Source organism: Apteryx mantelli, chromosome 2, assembly GCF_036417845.1.
Source record: "Apteryx mantelli isolate bAptMan1 chromosome 2, bAptMan1.hap1, whole genome shotgun sequence".
Lineage (NCBI taxonomy): Eukaryota > Metazoa > Chordata > Aves > Apterygiformes > Apterygidae > Apteryx > Apteryx mantelli.
In genome coordinates, this window is record NC_089979.1 from 116,365,243 (window position 1) to 116,384,213 (window position 18,971).

Here is an 18,971-nt window from a genome sequence, read left to right on the forward strand (position 1 = left end):
CACTGAAGCATAAGCCAGCAAAGGAGCAAAGAGACCTCACACAGCTGATTACTGCAGCCTCGCTGAGCTGCATTAAGCCAGCTATGGTAAACCAGCTCTGGGCCCAGCACACAAAGCCAAGGTTTCTAGCTAGGAAGGCTGGAGCCCAGACAGACGTGGAGACCGAATCAGCAGACGAAAACCATCACCACTTCCAGCTGCCCACCCCACCCCTCTGGCAGACATTGCTGCTTTCAGTGCAAGGTGAGCAGATTTGGATTTCACTGAAAAACGCAGTAGTTGAAGAGCTGGTTCATGCCCTCAGCGGTGGCACGTCCCCCAGCAGGGTATGCCCATCAGTGATAGGTACCAGCAGGGAGGAATTCCTCTGCTCCGATTTCAACACGCGCCCACAGGAATGTCCTTCATTCACACACAGTCAAAGGGAGAACGGCCGGCTGCAGAGTTTGTCAGGAATTTCTGCGATTAAAACACTCACAAAACCTCAGCATATCCCTAAAAATGTTACTTTGGCACAAAGCACCCAAGTTCACTGAACTGTCAGAAAATCCAGGACAACATTCAAAATAATTTTAAAACAATTGATGAACTCTAAGAAGGACTACCATTTCTCTATTTCTCTAGCTGAAAATCTTGCTTTTCAGTCTCCTGTACGTAGCAGGTAACACGACACTGCGGGGAAAAGGGAACGGAGAACTTGGGGAGCAGCCCAGAGAGATCCTGTGTCAGCAGAGTGCAGTCGGGGAGTGGCATTGTGCCAATACTACTCCAAATGAATATGGAATAATAATATGCCAATCTTCCTCCATAGGAAAGGACAGAACGTTCTTGTTCTGTATGAAAGACGTCCTCACTGCAGCGAGCCCCGTGCCCAGGAAGAGCGGAGGAAGCGGAACTGCTCGTGCTTGTGCCCTTGTGGAACAGAGCTGCAGTTTCCAGTTCTCCAGTTCCCATCTATATTGCAATTCAGGAACATGGCACAGACGGTTAACTTTGACTCCTTTCCTATATCTTAATTTAAAAAAAACAAATGCCCTTGAATGCTAAACAATAGAAAAACACACACACTCTAGGAAAACACTTTTGCTCTTCATTGTACTATTGAAATGAATTCTGCTACAAGATTAAGTTACAGCTAGTTACCACATTTTCAAAACTTCTCTGGGACTTACCCTCTCTTCCCCAAGTTAAATTTCTCCACATCTATCTCCCATAGCCATACAATACATGCAACACCCAGCCACCTACGTCTTCAAACTTTCACAATTAAATTAAAAGTACTGTGCAGGGGGCAATGTCCACAAAAAAATACCCTTTATCCTATCACCCTACAGAAATCTGTTGCCTTTCTTTTATTATTAGCAGCAATTTCAATTGTACCCAGATGCTCATAACCCTTTATAAACAGAACTGAAGAATCAATGGAGAAGGAGCTGACTCTGCTTTCACAGTGTTTACTCCAGGGAGTAGCTTTTCATTTGAATGGAGTTACCCTGGTTTATGACACTGTCACATGAAAGCAAGATCAGGCACAGCATCTGCAGAAGCTAAAATCTAATCTCTCACTCTTGCAGACACACATACAAGCTAGCCTCTTTTATAACCACGAGCAGTGTCCTTGCAACCAACGATACCGTGCTCCTGGGACAAAGTTATTCCCATACATACTTGTAAGGCTGCGTCCTACGGCTGGAACACAAACAAAAACCAATTACTAGTGGTAAAAAGAAATGGTCCAAGGCACATAGTTGGAAGTTACATACGCCAGCTTGATGTGAAAAAAAACCCTATTTTTCCTGTTTGTTAAAATACTTGAAGAGTTTCAATTGAAGATTATTGTCCACAGATCTGGTAGAGGAAGTGAATTTGGAGGAGGGATTCAGCAGCACTTTGTTAACAGAAGGTTTCTAGGAATTAGATCGTTAACAAAGTCACCAAATAAGCCACATTTTTACCAGAGAAATTATACCTTCAGAAACTGATTTCCTATTTAAATCTGATTAGACAGGTTTTACTGTTTGTCCCATTTTGGGAATGCTGGGGTACAATATGTAATTTAAAAGCACACTCAGCTGAGCATGGAAGAGGGAGAAAAAGACCAGTGACCTCTACACCAGTCACTTTTAGAGGTCAATAAAAGACAGTTCATCAGAGATGAACAGGTAGAAACCGCAGAGGTTTCTTACTTCAGGAAATTTGTTTTTGAGTAGCAGGTGTTGTACATCATGAAAAAGTTATGTCTAAATGTCAAACATGATAACCAACATATACTCACTAAAGTATCAGCAACACTTCTCCTCCGTTTCAACCATATAGCACGCTCAGAACCAGCAAAGTGATTTACCTGCTGACCTACAAAGATTTTGTCATTGCCAAGATATAATAAAAAAAGAAAAGTTCACGCAGCTGCATAACAAAAGAGCATGTGTTTATATATGTATGCGTGTATGTATGTATCCACCAAGATGTAGTTTGGAAATGCAAAATAATGGTGCATCTGCTTTTCATTGTAGTCTGACCAGTATCAAGAACTTCAGCTTCTTGAGGCAGCTAACATATGACAGCACTGCCAGAGGTTAAACTTTGGTTTTCTTAGCTATGTACTTTGGTTGCTAGAGCAAGAAACAATATGGTGCCTTGCAATTTCTTAGGTCCATAAAACACCGGTGTTGGGATGCTCACAGAGAATGAAAGGCTACATAATGGTTCAACAATAAACTCAAATTATACCAAAGCACACTGCTTTTGTTTTGAGTTTAAAAAAACCAAGCAAACAGTAAAATCCTGTTCCAGTAGATACGGTCAAGTGGCTTTTACAAAGCAGAGCAATATTTCAGAAGTGGCAAGACTGGCTTGTACAATACCCCTGATTGGTAATGAGTGGCCTGCTATTAAAAAAAACAGGGAGTGGAAATCTGTATTCTTGCATTACATGCAGAGTATTGAGGTTTCTTGCCACTCATCACCTGATGGCTCTATTACCATCTGGATGGGTTCAGTCACCATATGTTCAAAAGGAACAGGACTGGCCATGGCTATCGAATTGGACTTTATTTATTTTGTGAGAGATTTAGGAAGCTCTGTGTGCAATTAGTCAGATGGAAACCAAAGAACCATTCCTTCATCCCCATTCACCCTCAACAGTGGAAAACATTCACTCGTTCCTCAGACGATGCTCCCACTGCAACTTGTGCTACATCCTGATTAATTGCTGGCGCTGCTGGGTAGCCCTTTCAGGAAACTGCAAATCAGATCCTGGATGTGCTACAACAAAATTTTCCACGTGCCTCACAAACGCATCATTCAATCTACTGGCAACTGGTTGTAGGTAAAAGATAAATTAGAAATCAGAACTCTGCCTCCTGGATTCACCGACCAGACTTAATTTCAAATACAATTACAAATGTACTAATATACAAAAAGTGGTATAATAATAAGCCTTTTCATTTAATCTTTTGCAGTGCACCATATTACCTTGAAATAGCATTAAAATATGCTATAATTTATGAAATCATTTAAATCACAGTGTGAAACCTGGCATGATTTCTTGAGAACATAGAAAAGAATCTACTCATACGCACTTTTCCAATGTTTTCCCATTCTTCTCTCCCTGGAAACAACTCTTTTGGTACTTAAAAAGATCTGAACTTAGGACAGGATTGGGTATGATCAAGTGACTCGCAAGCAGCACATGACTCCCATGGGATCAGTCAGGGCTCTGTCTCTGTGTCCCTGGAGTCAGGAATATCCACATTGGTATCTACAGCTTAACACAAACATGGTCCCAACTGAAAGCCCAGGAGCACCTTCCTAGCACTAGATATGCTAAACCATAGCGTGTGCTCATTTTTCTTTTGTTCTTTTTTTATGAAGCAGAAAACTAGCTCCATCTGAATAGCTCCGCTATTTAGAGTAGCCAGGCTAGGGTAAACAGTGTCAAAAACATTTTTGAAAGAGGTGCAAGTTCAATGAAAGATATAAAAGACAAAACGAGTGAAAACAAATTCTTCATCTGCTATGAATGAAGAGGAAGGAAAAAATAGATATTATCTGAGCATGTAATTAAACTCCAAATGAAAGGATATTGTTTTTCCTCATCACGAATGTTTTTTTTAAGATGCACTTCAGGGGCATAAAACCACAACGGGCAGGCCATGAAACATGAGGCCTCTCTGGAAACAAATTCCTGTTGTTTGATCAAAGCGAGATAAGTGCTGAGGCATGAGCCTGGTCAAATTTATGAAACAGCTTTGCTTCCCACATTAAAGCACAAGTTTGCAGCTTTTCTCCACAGGTTTACAAAGCCTATGATCAGTGAAAACCCTTACTTAAAAAAAAAAAAGATAAAACACTACTATATTCATGAAATGCACACACTACTATACTCATGAAATACACTCAGAAAAGTTTTGATCTTTCTGATCGAAACTTTACGTTATTGCTCCTTCCTTTGGAGCACACTGCCTATCTATCTGCATTGTTACCACACTAAACTAACATTCTGCACTATTATTGCTTGTGTTGGTGAAAACTAAATTGGACAAAGCTGTCATAACACATGTTTTTATCTGTGATTTCTGGATTCCTTCAGCTCAGGTTCTGTAATAATTTGACAGGTCAAAATGAAACTGCTGAGATTTATTTTTCAAATCCAAGTGCCTAATGTCTGATCGTGGGCCCACTGAATCAGAGGGAGTACTACCACCAATTTTACTGAGTCTGTCAGCATATTCTTTATTGCATCTATATGTAGCATTTGCAAAGCAATCACGTGCCTCTATCAATTGCACAGGTAGTCACCCATGTGAAATTATTCATTCTTCACAAATACAAATAATATGCTTGTAAACTTGGGAGTTCCTCCAAAGCCCAGTGAGCTTGAGGTGGGGGGAAGAGGCAAGCTCTCCCCTGTGTTTTCTGTGGGGCCGGGGTTAGGTCCTCTGAGATTACATCCCAAAAGACCATTATCTAACCATTTACCTGCCTGTTGAGTACATAAGCCAAAACAAATTAAAGAGGCAAAAGGAGGATTGGCAGAAACCTTGTTAATTCTTTAGTAAGTCACAGAAGGAATTTCTTTGGGAGAAAAAAAAACTTCTGCAGAACTGACCATAAGATTTCTGGCAATACTTTTTCACCATAAATTACTTTATTAAAATGGAAACATTTCAAACTTGATGAATTTTTTGACGGACTGGGTTTTTGTCCATTTGCTGGCTAATTCCAGAGGAACTGACAGAAGCAGAGATGGCCCAAGTCACAAGCCTGACCTTTCAATTGGAGAAGGGACATTTCTCAAAAATTCCATTTCACAGTAAGCTTTTGAAAGCTTTGGCTTCAATGCAAAACAATTTGCAAAAGTTTGAAAGTCTGCAAAATGCACCTGTCACCCTTTTGACTCTCTCTGACTTTTGCTTATAATTCAACATTTCCAACATAAATAATTTGCAGCAATATATACAGGAAGGAACCCCAATCAGTCTGTAGGGGAAGAAGGTCAATTTGAGTCTGTAATAAAAGGTGTCTGTTAAGGATGCTCTAAACCAATATAATAACAATAAAAAGTTACATATTCCAAACAACCAAACATACAAGCAGAAGTAGCCCAATGGGTGAGTAATCCTATTTCTAATCACAGATGAAGGGTAAGCTTATGTCACACAAATATATGGAACACAGACTTCCTCTTGGAACCTTCTCAGGAATAGTAATATTTATTACAGCATTTTCTATCCAAGGAGGCTCACAGTCTTGTCTTTACAAACTGATTTACATAACATGCACACAGCTCGCTTCACTCGTGCTGGAATACAGCAGCTACATGACATGCTGCAACATCATTTTTCTTCTTGCACTATTTGTTTTCCGCAAAGCTGTTCGATTCATTGTGGGACACAGGCTGTCACTATATTTACACAGTCATACAGGATTTCCTCTCTAGCTGCATCTCCTAAGGAAGCCACCACCCATTCTGCTCTGGTCTTTTAGTTGGTTTATTATAGCTGAAAGAAAGACTGTTTTTTGAAACGCCCTTACTATTACTCAAACATCTCCTTTATGGTTTTCATTCAGTTCCCACTAGAGTCTAAACAAGGCTTGATAACTACTATTGCCTTTGCAGAGAGATACCTGAGTGTCCATCAGATGGACAGGTATCAGACCAGAACACGAAGCTAGTTTAATATCACAGATAAGATTTGTGTTCCTGTCTACCCTGCTTTTTTTTTTAGCTAGAGTGCTTTTCTCCCACAGAAAGTAACAGAAGCGTGGATGAGCAGATTAAGGCCAGAAAAGTCTAACCTTCCACAAAACATACTTCAGATATTCACCCAGCACATCATGAGGGAACAGATGCATTTCAGGTTCTCAACAAGTAGCTATGGGGAGGCTCAATAAAAATGTACTATTTACTACATAAACCTAATGGAAAAGGCATTTGCTGTGCTGAGAAAACAGAATGAGGCATTCAAGTCAAGCATGATATGTAATAAAGGTATTTTTAACATTAAAAAACATATTTGAAAATAATAGCTAAAAAACACTCCTAATTGCATTTTGCTTTTCAGTACTGTATTGCTGGCAAGCAAAACCTATTGCTGTCCCAAAGGCTGTGGCTATAAAATAAATGCTATTGCAAAATATTTTATTCCCATATCTCTTATGGTTTCAGATTGTGCCATTAGAGTTACCCACATGCAACACATACAGACCTTTTTTATGCTAAGATACTTTTTTTTAAGTCTCCTCTTTCTCAAGTCACTTTTTTTTTTTTTTTTTAAATGGGGCATTACTGCACAAATAGGGCCAGATTTTGCTCTCTCCGATGACAGCCACAAGGTTTAATGATTAGGATTCTTTGACGGTGAGGCCATGAGGTAGTCTGTGTACTCTGTGGTGCCAAAACCTCACGTGGTTATTAAGAAAAACAGATTTGAAAAGAGTCGTGACTGGAAAGACGAACTCCCTGTCTTTTGCCCCTTCCGTTTCTCCCACCACTCCCTTCACTAAGTCCCCAGCACACTCCATGAGTCCTTTTTGTCCCTGCTCCTAAGCTGCTACCTGCACTTGTATGCGAACAGCACTCATATGCCCACTAATAAACCCAGGCCATGCACTAGCAAGACCTGTTGCAGCAGCCCTAGCACACCACCATTCAGCTGCTCTACGTGGTCGGTCTTTAGGCCTGCCCTGTGAAGTTTACTTCCCCACAATCTGTTTCATCAGGCCCCGCTCCCATCATTGCTACCCCCCCATGCTGATGGTACATGTCCTTGCTGGTAAAGGTGGCATCGGGAAGAGCAAGGAGTCCCACAGGCAGGTTTGCAGCCACAGCGCTGGCAGACACCCACGACGGCCCTAAGCCAGTGGCTGCGTGTTGGTGACAGGCGATTCTTTGGTGAGGAGATTTTACTCAGGTTACAGAGAGGATTCACTTCGATAAAGTCAGAGACCCACAGAAAAGCTGGTTGCAAACGATCTCTCACGGGGTCATACAGTCCATCTTCCTCCTCCTCAAAGCAGGACTGTGGCTAACAGGAGATCAGCTCTGCTGGGACTTCGTCTAGCCGAGATGCTGGCACAGCAGAGAGTCCAGTCTCTCTGGCAACTGGGTCCAGTGCAGCACTAACCTCCTAAGTGAAAAAGTTTTCCCAGTCTCCAATCTGAACCTGCCAGCCACAATCCATGACTGCTGCCCCTCATGGCATCTGCCACGATCAGGAAGAGCTTGGTTCCTTCATCTTTGCACCTACGCTCCATCCCTACAACAAATATGAGCAGGTTTACATGCAAACCCATGCTAACAAAGGCAGATGAGCCTGAAGGGAGGCTTAAGAGAGATTCGCTGTTAACTAAAAACAAGCCCTTTCCTATTCAGGATAAGTGCATTGCGACTCTTCCTTACTCCAGTGTACTGCATGTAACCCAGACCTTCAGCCAAAGTGTCCAAGGACACCTTTCACTGTCACAGAAGTATTAACAAAAGCAGAAAATGTGAATCATCAACATATCCTCCCCGCCGCTAATCTTCGCAAAAGCTTTCGGAAGCAGCCAGAAAGTTTTCACATTTTTTAATCATTTCCTACTTTCAAGCAGTCCTACTCTCTCCTCCTCTCCTTCCCTCTACCAGTTTCACAGAGGAGGGTTTCAGCTCACCCAGCAGCACAGTTTTCACGTGCGACAGCACCTCGACAGCCTCGCCAACAGGAAAGGACGAGACAAAACCAACCACAGCTGGTCAGAACTACAGCAAAGTTTCCAGCTTATGCCTGCAGATTTCCCTGGTTTGGATAAACGGCTGCATATTATGTCATTACCTGGTCTGAGGGATGAACATCCAGGACTCTTTTTGTTTTTTTCTGTTTTTTTTTTTTTTTTAATCAAAGTGCAGTGCTTCCCATTTGAGGGCACATGAATAAGCAGTGGGAAGAGAAGGAAGATCCCAAAAATCACACAATCCATGCAGACCTGTTTAGCTCTTGCCAACACAGGGCTGTTTTTCCTAATAGTCACTTGGTATACTGTTTTGGCATCTTCAAAGCCGGGTGCAATCTTTTAACTGTATAATTCTTATCGATTCAAATGCACTGCCCAGGAACTCTAAATCAGAGTAGCTTGCGCAGTACCTGAGCTTGTACATGTGACCTCAGCAAGCAAGTCTCATGATGATAATGTAACCTGAGAAGTAGCTAACTTCCTATGCACACAGATTCTCTAACCAGCACATGTTTAAAAGCATGTTATATTGTGAGGCACAAAACTATACATTACAATATATCGTGCTCTGCACAGCTTTTGGCCCTAACATGCTACAAATGAACGAAAAGTGCATAAAAACAGCCAGACTAAGTCAGCTCATCTAGTCCACAGTCCTGTATCCAACCATCTTTAAAGCAGAGGCCTATGGAAAAACAAGGCAAGTGTATGGTATTATTTTCCTCACATATTTCTGCAGCCTTCAGCATTCACACTTACTCCTATTACATATCTCCTCCATTAACTTTATCTATTAGGCTTTTTGAACCCATGTAAACTCTCAGCATTTGCAACACCCCCAAAAGTAGAATCCACACTAACCATGTCTTGTATTAAGAACACTCTTAATTGCATTTTGCTTTCCAGTACTGTATCGCTTCGTTACTCTGTTCTTTCCGTTACTCTAAATAACTTAGTATCATTTGCAAGCTTTATCACCTTGCTATTCATTTTTAGCAGATTATTTTCCTGATCAATTATAAATATGGTGGATACCACTGGCCCTAGCACAAACATTTGTGGAGGTTTTTGCATCAGAAAAACAGTCCATTTACTCCTACCCTTTGTTTTTTATCTTACAATTATGAAGTAGCGCTCAGGCACTATTCGTCTTAGCCCTGAACAACTTATTTTCTTTGTGAGCCTTTGGTGAGAAATCCTAATGGAAGTCTTTTGGAAGCACAAGTAGATTGCATCAACTGGATCACCCCATCCACATACTCAGTGACATCTTCAAAGAACTGCAGCAGATCCAAGAGACAGCACATATGTCTGGGGAAAGCCTTCCCCAATATATCCAATGCATCCATGTGCCCACTAATTGTATTCCTGATTTTAGTTTCTACCAATAAATCCACCGGATTTAGTCAAACACCATTATTGAGACAAGAGCATTGCCACAGTCTTGTTAATAACAAAGTTAGTTGCTTAGTTCCTGGGTGCATATAGGAATAGATTTACTGCTCATGCTTTTTCTACAAAAGAATACTTTGTACACAGCTTTTACATAAACAGGAATAATGGGAAAAAATGCTGACAGCATTCTTTAGCATGAGGTATATGGGGCTGGAAAAATGACCATATTCAAGACAGGCACTTCCCTAAAATCAGAATGCCTAGCATGTTTTTGTATTTTTATAGACAGAAAAATCATTCTGTTTTCTTTAGAGATACTCAATCTGTTATGTTTCTTAGTAACTGAAGCTGACACAGTCCTTTACCTAAAGGAAACCCATTCATTGTAGACTTGATTGATTTGACGACATCCTGTTTATCTCAAACAGGACTTCAGAATGTCACTGAATAAAAAAGACTTGAGAGCTTTTGTTCAACATTTTGCTATAGGAATGTTGTACTGTATTTGAATAACCAAGCTTTTTTGACAGTTGTGGCTTTTAAATTGCCATGATAACATAAATAGCAGCTCTAAAAGTAAATAGTCTAATGCTCCAATCACTCAATATAACTCTTACTGCTGCGATTACTATGCACTGACTGACAACAGTTTTTAGAACCTGTCCCTTACTTTTTATTGATTATTCCTCATCTGTAGGACAAAATCCCTCATTTGTTTTCCCAGTCTGCACAGACAGGTCTCCAGTTCTATTTTTAATACACTTTGCTTACCACTAACCTCTAGCAAAATGTCAAAAATCCAGAGTAATCACAGTTGAAGCTTGGACTCTGCAACCCGAGACCTAATCCCTGCCATGCCATCCCAGCCAATGCAGTGAAACATTCCTGTTGACTTCGGGAGTATCTGGAGAAGTCCATAACTTCTCAGATTTGACTTAGGTTCAGTTTCAGCTACAACTACAACTACAGCACATTGTAGACTTACATAAAACCTGTGTGTATCTGCTGACTATTACTTCTTTCTTTTTTGTTTTTCTAAAGTAGAGCAGTTTCTTCCCCTCTCTTACCTGACCTGAAAGCAAAGTGTTTCACAGAAAGGATCTGCATCAAATAGCAAAACCCCTGACACACAATTAAACAACTCGCATCAGCACTTACATTTCTAAAAATGTGCTTAACATGCTGGAAAAAAAAGGAAACAGAAGTGATGTGTGAAGTTCACCTTTAGCCTGATTTACCCAGAAATTGAATAACTACATCCTGGCAAAGAACAGGCGTTTTCCTAGGATCACCAGTCAAAAGGGACAGAACATATCTTGTCTACTTAATGAGGTTTATTATCCCAGAAGAAAGTGAAATCACACACACACACACACACACACACACATATATATCCAGGTTATTAACAGAAAGAAACCGACAAAGGAAGGCAATATTTCCAGAGAGTGAGCAAAATCACACAAGTTCAGAAATTAAAATAAATAATTCAAACCTCAAAGAAGATTAATCAATTCACCATATTCTGAGTTGTTGCTTATTTTAATTTTCTGTGTGACATTTTTTCTGAACGAAAATGCTTTGCCACATACAGTTTTACTCCTACCATGCCATAAATGGTATTTTATTGTCTTTGAAAAATGGCAGAGTCTAGCAGATCAGGACCTGACTTCAGCATATTTCTTTACTTTCCCTGCTCCCCTCCACTATGCTAGTTTTTCCTCCAGTTTTGTCTTTGTATCTTTGTGTGTGCACAGTGCCTACCACCATGGGTGTTCTGATTTTATGTACATTCTCTACACCTTACTGCACTAAAGATGGTATTGTTGTCATCATCATTCTAGTCTGGAACAGGATATAAAAGCTCTGTATTTGTATTTTGGATTTTCAGTGCTTCTTACATAAAATGAATAACATATGAGCAGGAAAGAAGAACAAGAGAAAAAAAAATTCACCCACTCACCTAGACAGCAATAATTTACCCTGAAGTTTCAAATCAGCAGCACAGTCATCAGATTGACAGTTCCTCTCAAAAACAGTCTGCGAAAAACAGAGAAAAGTACTGTTTTAGCATGAAAAGGATAAGATCAAAGTTCTCTTAAAGAAGCAGCATGTTTGGACGAAATGAAAAAACAATGAAATTTGTGACATGGAAATGTACGGTGCGAATGTTATGGAAATTCAAAGGCAGCCAAATCTCATCTTTATCAGAACCCTCTTTATTCTGTTATAATTGAACAAGAAAGTTCACCAAAACCAGACTCTCCTGGAGATTTTCCTCAATCTATTCCTGCTTCTCATCTGACAAGAATTACTTCTCACACAGTATTTCTGGCACTCTTATTTCTGATCCCAACACATGTGCATGAGAATAAAACAGAAAATAAGAAACTATTTATGAAACTATTTTCAGTCCTAAAAACTGGAACAGAAGAAATCATGAACCAAACAGATTCACTGACCTACAGTAAAGATAGATTTGAATCATTTTTTGGATTTTGTATATGGTAGGAAACATTTCAGGTATCCTATAAGCAACAGAAAACTACAACAACTGTGACACACCAACGATACCCTAGAACAACGGAACTGCTGTCAATCTTGTGAATTCTGGGAAAGACCACCATTTCTGAAAATAAATGGACTGATAAAACTAGGATTTGTAAAAGGCAGACATACCACTAGGCATGGGCGCACCATTTAAGCAGCAAAGGGAATGGCATGTTGACAGAAAGGGAATATGTGAGACGTCTACATAAGCCTAAGCAAATCTCTATGGAAATTCATCATGGCTAAATGAGGCAGCCATCAGTGACCACTATATTCATGGTGTTCAACAAACCCAAGTTCTGTCAAGGTCATGGTTACTTTTCCCTCGCTATTGAGAACAGGGGCCAGTACCTTTCTGGTCAGCTGACTAGACTTTTTAGGCTTCAGGGTGCATTCTCTCAAACGTGTAATGCTTTTCAGCTTATGAAATATTCAGAGGACAAATACCTCAAGTGAGGATTACAAAAACTGTTCACCTAGGAAACCTGACACTCCATGAGTCTCTTCCTTTAATACGAATATTCCTTTCCACAAGCTTGGCTCCATGACTCCTATCTCCAAAGTAAATATATTTCAATTGTAAGTGCAAAGAACCAGCAAATCTGTGTAGGATGTGGACAAAGATCAGACTACACAGAGTTGCAGAGACTCAGGGGAAAAAAAGACATACAGAGTTAATAACTGTTTGAATAGCTCTGCCCAACTGTATCAGCCCTGGAGAAAGACTTTCAGTCTTAAGCCCAGAGGGCATAGAGATTTCTAGTCCTTGCCTCGCTAAGGAGATTCTTACTGAAGGAGACAGCTAGCTTTACATTTTCTATACTGTCTGAGCTTTCCAAACAGATGTGGACCTTTATGAAGCTGGTTAGTGTTGGGACTAGCAGATTTCAAACTATACTGTAAGTTGCACTAAGCTGCAATGAGAAGACTCAAGAAAGTCGGGAGGTGGGCAGTTCATCTGGGGCTAGTTACTCTGCCCGTTCATTTTCCTTTCCTATCTTTCATTTTCTCAGAATTTCAGAAGGGGAAATTGTTGAGGATTTAAACGCAAAGGCTGAACTTGCACTTTTTCCTTAATAAAGATTACTACACCAAAGGGCAATAATCACGAGACAACCCAGTCCTGAGACAGGACCTCGCATGGGAATCGCTCTCAAAATGTGGGACATTTCAGAGGTATGGCCTCAAAGTCCTCAGAATTAATCCTCAAGAACTAGAGTAGCTATATATAGGAAAGACTGACCTTCAGAGGAGAAGAAAAATAAACTGTAGAAACATCCTTGCCTGACAATTTCCCTGTTTGTATTGCAGAAATCTTGGCAAAGTGAACAGGGTGATCAAAGATATGACCTACACTTTTAAAAGAATCAAGTCCTGTAAATACATTTAAGGAACTACCTAATAATCCTGGAATTTTGTTTCTAAATCTATAGTTCAGCAGGAATGAACAAATACCTCGTTTCCTAAAACTACTGAGCACATATCTCTTCCACTACATCATGCAATACAACACAAGCTACTTTGAAATACATTAGGAATATTTTGTTATGCCAGAGCAACTCAAGTTCCTGTGCAGCACTGAGATAGCAGAAATACTGATGAGTCCCCAATCCAGAATTGTGTAGGAGTGAACCCTGCTTCTGTGCAGGCTCTGGAGCTTGTTCAGGTTTGGAGGAGAAAGGATTTCCAGTCCCACCAGAACTTCTCAGCGGCCAGGACGCCTTCAGACTGCTGGAGCTGGTTCAGCAGCCAACTCCATTGCAGGCTGATCATATCTCTGGATTATTTTGTTATTTCCCACCATTTCCCTGGACTGAACAGATGTTGCTATGACTGCGTCCCACCTTGCTTGTGCGCTTGCTAAAGCCTCAACCCTGCGACTTTTCACAGCCAAAGCAATCTGCTTTCTTCACTTTCTCTTCCACTATGTTGGCCTCTCCTCGCTCCATCCCCCCAAACTGTTGCTTCATCTGCCTTTCCGGTTGACTAATTCCTGTATGTCCAAATCCCTCCTAAAGAATTAGGGGGTAAACACGCTGTAAGTCATCATATGATTTGTGAAGATTGCTTATATATTTTCTTACTATGCCCTTATTTGGTCTATTTGGGCTGGGATCTCTTTGGTCCAGAAACTACCAGCTCAACATTTGCATGTTGTTTAGAGCACAGTTCCGTTGTCAGCATATGCATAGACCCTACTGTAATATAATCTTTAATTTAAAGTTAATTCTATGAGATCTTAGAAGTGGCTTAGGCTTTACAATAACATTTTTAGGTATTTATAGAGTTCTTCATATATTCTAAGTTTTGAACAAAATAACTAATTTTCAAACCACTGGGCTGTAGGTATTAACCAGACATGGATAAAGGGAAATTGGGTAAAACAAATTGATTCGTGCTGTTGAAACACTTCATAATTTTTGAAGTTACTGTTATCCCAATGTGAAGAGAAGCAGTCCAGAATAGTGGTTTTACAGAAGTTCAAAATCCATTGATTCTTACTGGAGTCTGCTTAAATTGTACCAAGTACCTCACAGTTTTGAATATGCTTCTCCGAGATGGTCAGAAAGCTTCTTTACGTAAGAAATAGATTCATGAAAAAATTCAAAGGGTTTTTTGGGGGGTATGCAGAGGAGGAAGGGAGAATAGAATCGTCCTGAGTGACCTGAATGAGAAACACAGCTGCATTTCTTACATCAAGGCCACAATACTTCTGTCTGGCATTTCCGAGAGAGAAATAGAGTTTGTGTGCTCACTAGCACAAAGATGATAATCCCAACATTTTTAGGACATGCTGTTTTCACACTAGAAGCAGAGAACTAATGACAGCTAATGACAGCCCGTGCACAGCAAGCTGGCCAGATATCCTGGCATCACCAGATCTACAGCAAAACACAGAGTAAATTCAATGTTCTGGGGATCTGTGATTCTTCTCTACATTCTCTTTTGTTGCATAGGACCCAGCAGCTCCTGGGAATTGCCCCATAGCACTTCCTATCAGGTCACCAGACATCCTGGACAAACATGCAATTTCCTCAAACTCTGCCTGACAGCTCTTCTGGGCAGAAAAGAAGATGCTTCTAGGGAAATCAATAAAGGTGGCAGATGCATCCTAAAGAGTCAGTAGATATGGATGCATGTTGCCAAAGTCCTTTAGAGGGCAATTCAGAAAGCCTAACTTAAAAGACACTAATTATAAAGAGTGAATAGGTATGTCTGTACACAACAGACACCAAGAAGAGAACTAGAGCCAGCTGGGAAGGAGGATGCATCTAGACAGACACTCAGCTCAGGGCCTCACAGCAAGTGCCTTTGTGTCCAGACCATCTCTTGAAGAACGGCACAGAGTTGCATTCCACATTTTGTGGTACAGACCAGGGGTACATCTACAATCCTCTGCCTCAGGAAGAAGAAGGAGATCGCATCCATAGTTCCTGTATCCTAAGGCATCCTAAACACTGAGCTGCTGGGTGAAGATATTCTCGTATTGCTTCCTGCTGACGTTGGACTACAAAGGCATGAGGCTAGAAGGAAAATACACAAGAAAGAGCCTGATTTCAGCCTAATGGTTAGAGCTCTCTGCTCAGAGGAAGCAATCCAGTATTTCAAACCTGACTCCCTAAATCACTTCAGTTCCTTCCAATGGCTGTCTAAAATTAAACACATCTATGTTTCTGGGAGTAGGGAAGAGGACAAGAAACAGAGAAAACTGAAAAAGGCTGTGTTTATGGCACTCCTGCCCACAGAAATTACGGAAATCATCCAGTATTTCCAATCCAATAAACAAAGAAAAAAAGTACTTCAAGATATTTAACCCCCCAAAATTCAGGGAAGCACACAGAAATTTCAGGCCTTAGCCAAAACATGCAATCAAGACTCCCTTGTGAGGTTACCAGTATTGTGTTTCAGCAAGAGTTGCTTCCATCCTGTCACAGAAAAAGGGAAAGAGACAGCTGAAGGACAACGCATGAAGAGAACGGAGAGAAACTGGATTCCTGAAAGAACTCTTCAAAACATGTCCTTTTCTGATTTGGGTTTAAAAAAAAAAAAAAAAAAAAAAAAAAAAAGGTGACCAGACTAGATTCAGCCTAGATCAGACCTGACACAGCACATCAGTCCACAAATAGTTAGAAGTGCATCTCAAAAGGGAAAGGTAGCAGAGCTGGCCTTCTGTAACTGAGCATCCATTCCTTCAACTTCCTAAACTCTGCCATATACTTCAGTGGAATAAATCAGGTTATTCAAAATAATTTGGATTAAGAGTATAGTATTCCAACCTCTACACTGATTTCATGTAAATTGTCACCATACCCTATGGTATGTGCAAGGATGACTTAGAAATTAAATCATGAACAAAAGCACGTCTATTTAAAAGATGTAGGATAAGGGGGTTTGTCTGTCTAATAATTCTTCACTGTTTAGACCTTGATGTTGTGGCTATTACCACATTATCTGATGAAGTTAGGTTCCCAGCTCCTTAAAGGGACCAGAGTATGTGATCCAACTTTCAAAAACATGGAGCAGTAAGCAAATCTCACTGCCTTTTCTAGAAGAAATTTCCTCTTCTACAGTTTGACAGATCAGTCACATATATATTAATGTGCCTAAACATAGACACAGAAGCCTGATTTTAGACCTTTTTAATTTATTTATTTTGGCTTTAAATTTCAAGTTGCCTGCAAAATAAAGCTATTACCTACAGACACCTAATACCTATTGATCACAGATAAAGAAATAGTAACTGAATCTACCTAGACATCAGCCTATGTTTCACTATACTACTGATGGAAAAACTCCACTCAAATATCCTGCTGAGCCAAGTACAAAACGGCTGATTTAAATTCCCTCTAGAAAAGCAATTAATATTCTGAAAAACTTTCCAGGATTTCATCAGATGTGCTGGCTAAAATAAGAACACATTATTTACGCAATATCTCCAGTGAATGCCGGAACAAATGCATGACAAAGGAAGGAATATCATGGGAGCCATAAGCATTCAGGAGAATCCTACTATTAAACCAAACAGCCATGTCAATGCAGAAATGATGAAAGCGACTGAGATGAGCTAGGAAGTTCCCCCACTTCCACATAAACTTCGTGGGAGCACATCTTCCCCCAGAGAAAACAGATGCTTATTTATAGTGTATTAGTATAAGAAAACGGGAACTGAGCAGTAATAATTGTTTTATTCAGCTAGTAAGAGTGAACCATGTAGAGCTGAACTGCTCCAAGCGGAGAAGGCCAGAGGGAAATCAATCCACTTTATTGAGTGGAAAGCCCTGGGCCTAAGGCTCATGACTAGCACATGGCCACTTGTCAAGTCATCTAAGGCCAAATGCAATCATTTCTCCTCTGGCTCAGCTGTAGCCTGCTATTTGCACCTTTCAGCAAGTGCTAAAAAGTGGACCTGGTGGGCACCAAGATAGAAAGGAGAGAGAACATTCAAATATAACAGGAACAGGAATTCCCAAAGGAAATCAGCTATGTGGAAAAGATCAGGAATGAAACCTGTTAGTCATTGAGAACAAGCAGAAATTAATAAGCATATGTGTATCAGTTATTCCTCACAGCAGTGAATGGATTTAACAATGCAATCTTTTGTCCTCATATTCTCCTGGGGTGAAGAATTACAGTTGGGGGCAATAGAAATATGCCCCCAGTCTTTCAGAGCTTTATTATATTTCTAGTCTGACTCACTCACTTTTCAGGCTGAGGCAATTTTTTCTTTTTTAAATCATTAACAGTTCAAATCATCCAAATAGTGTTCTCATTTTACAAGACTTCAGACCTTATAAATACATGGAACAATAGATGGGAAGGATCTTTTGGGTTAATTCTTCCATCTCCCAATACCATTACAGGATGGGTTTCTGAAGCATACCTCTCAGTATATTTTCCTGTCTTGTCTTAAATGGTCTTCCATTTATTTTGGATGACTACAAAATAATTCAATTATATAATCTCAGGAGAGATTTCTAATGATATTCAGGAATATTCCTCACTTCAAACCCCCTTATATCTACTACTAAAACTGTAACTGTGCAAGATGAATCTTTTTCACCCACGATGCTTTCATACTTAAACATTTTAACATAGGAGTCAAAGCCTTTGTTACTCATCATGCAAATATGTAATTATGATACAAGAGCATAATAACAATGACAAATGATAAACAAACATGGCAACTATTTTGTCAGCTGGAAACACAGAAAAACTTTAAAAGAAGCGGACAGGCAATTCATGTCTCCCTTTAGTTCATTCAGAACCCCAAGGATACATGAAAGTCCTCTCCCGAAATCCACCTGCACTTCAGCGGTTTTGTATTTATGAATGCTGCTCTGGACTGACAAGGATTCTGTGGCACAGAGGTACTCTGAACTGAGGGAACTATTTCAGGGAACTCTCATGCTATGTTTTCTCAAAATGTTAAACATACCAATTTAACTCTACTGATTCTTCATATAATTGCTGTAAAAATACGAACTGAACTAATGAAGCCTGGTTTCCTAAGGCTGTCACTTGACTGATCTGCTTTTTAAATTTCTTACAATTTTCTCTTATAACTCCGTATGTAACTAAAAATTCCCCCTTTTTTACCCTTGCAATTCTCCATCCACAGAGTAGCTTGGAAATGAAATGCGGGCTGTTATTCTGAACTGTAGAAATTACCCAAAAGCATTTTAAGTGAGGGCTCATTTTGCAAATGCTCATGTGATCACCTCTCCTTTCTCTACCTATTTATTTTATGAACCTTTAAACTAAATCAGATAATTCAAGTTCTACCACATAATATAAGATGATCTTTTAGCCTCACC

General features: G+C 40.0%; 1 protein-coding gene across 10 annotated transcripts in view; it reads right to left on the bottom strand.

Moving 5' to 3' along the window:
- The window catches only part of ITGA9 (integrin subunit alpha 9), a 236,284-nt gene that overhangs the window by 87,083 nt on the left and 130,230 nt on the right, over positions 1–18,971 (bottom strand). For all 10 annotated transcript variants that reach the window (XR_010883442.1, XR_010883443.1, XM_067291286.1 and 7 more), the window contains exon 17: positions 11,570–11,646. Coding sequence is in view for 8 of the 10 variants with exons in the window: in XM_067291286.1 (XP_067147387.1) it covers positions 11,570–11,646 (77 nt within the window). In the remaining 2 variants the exon portion in view is untranslated. The remainder of the gene's footprint in view (positions 1–11,569; positions 11,647–18,971) is intronic.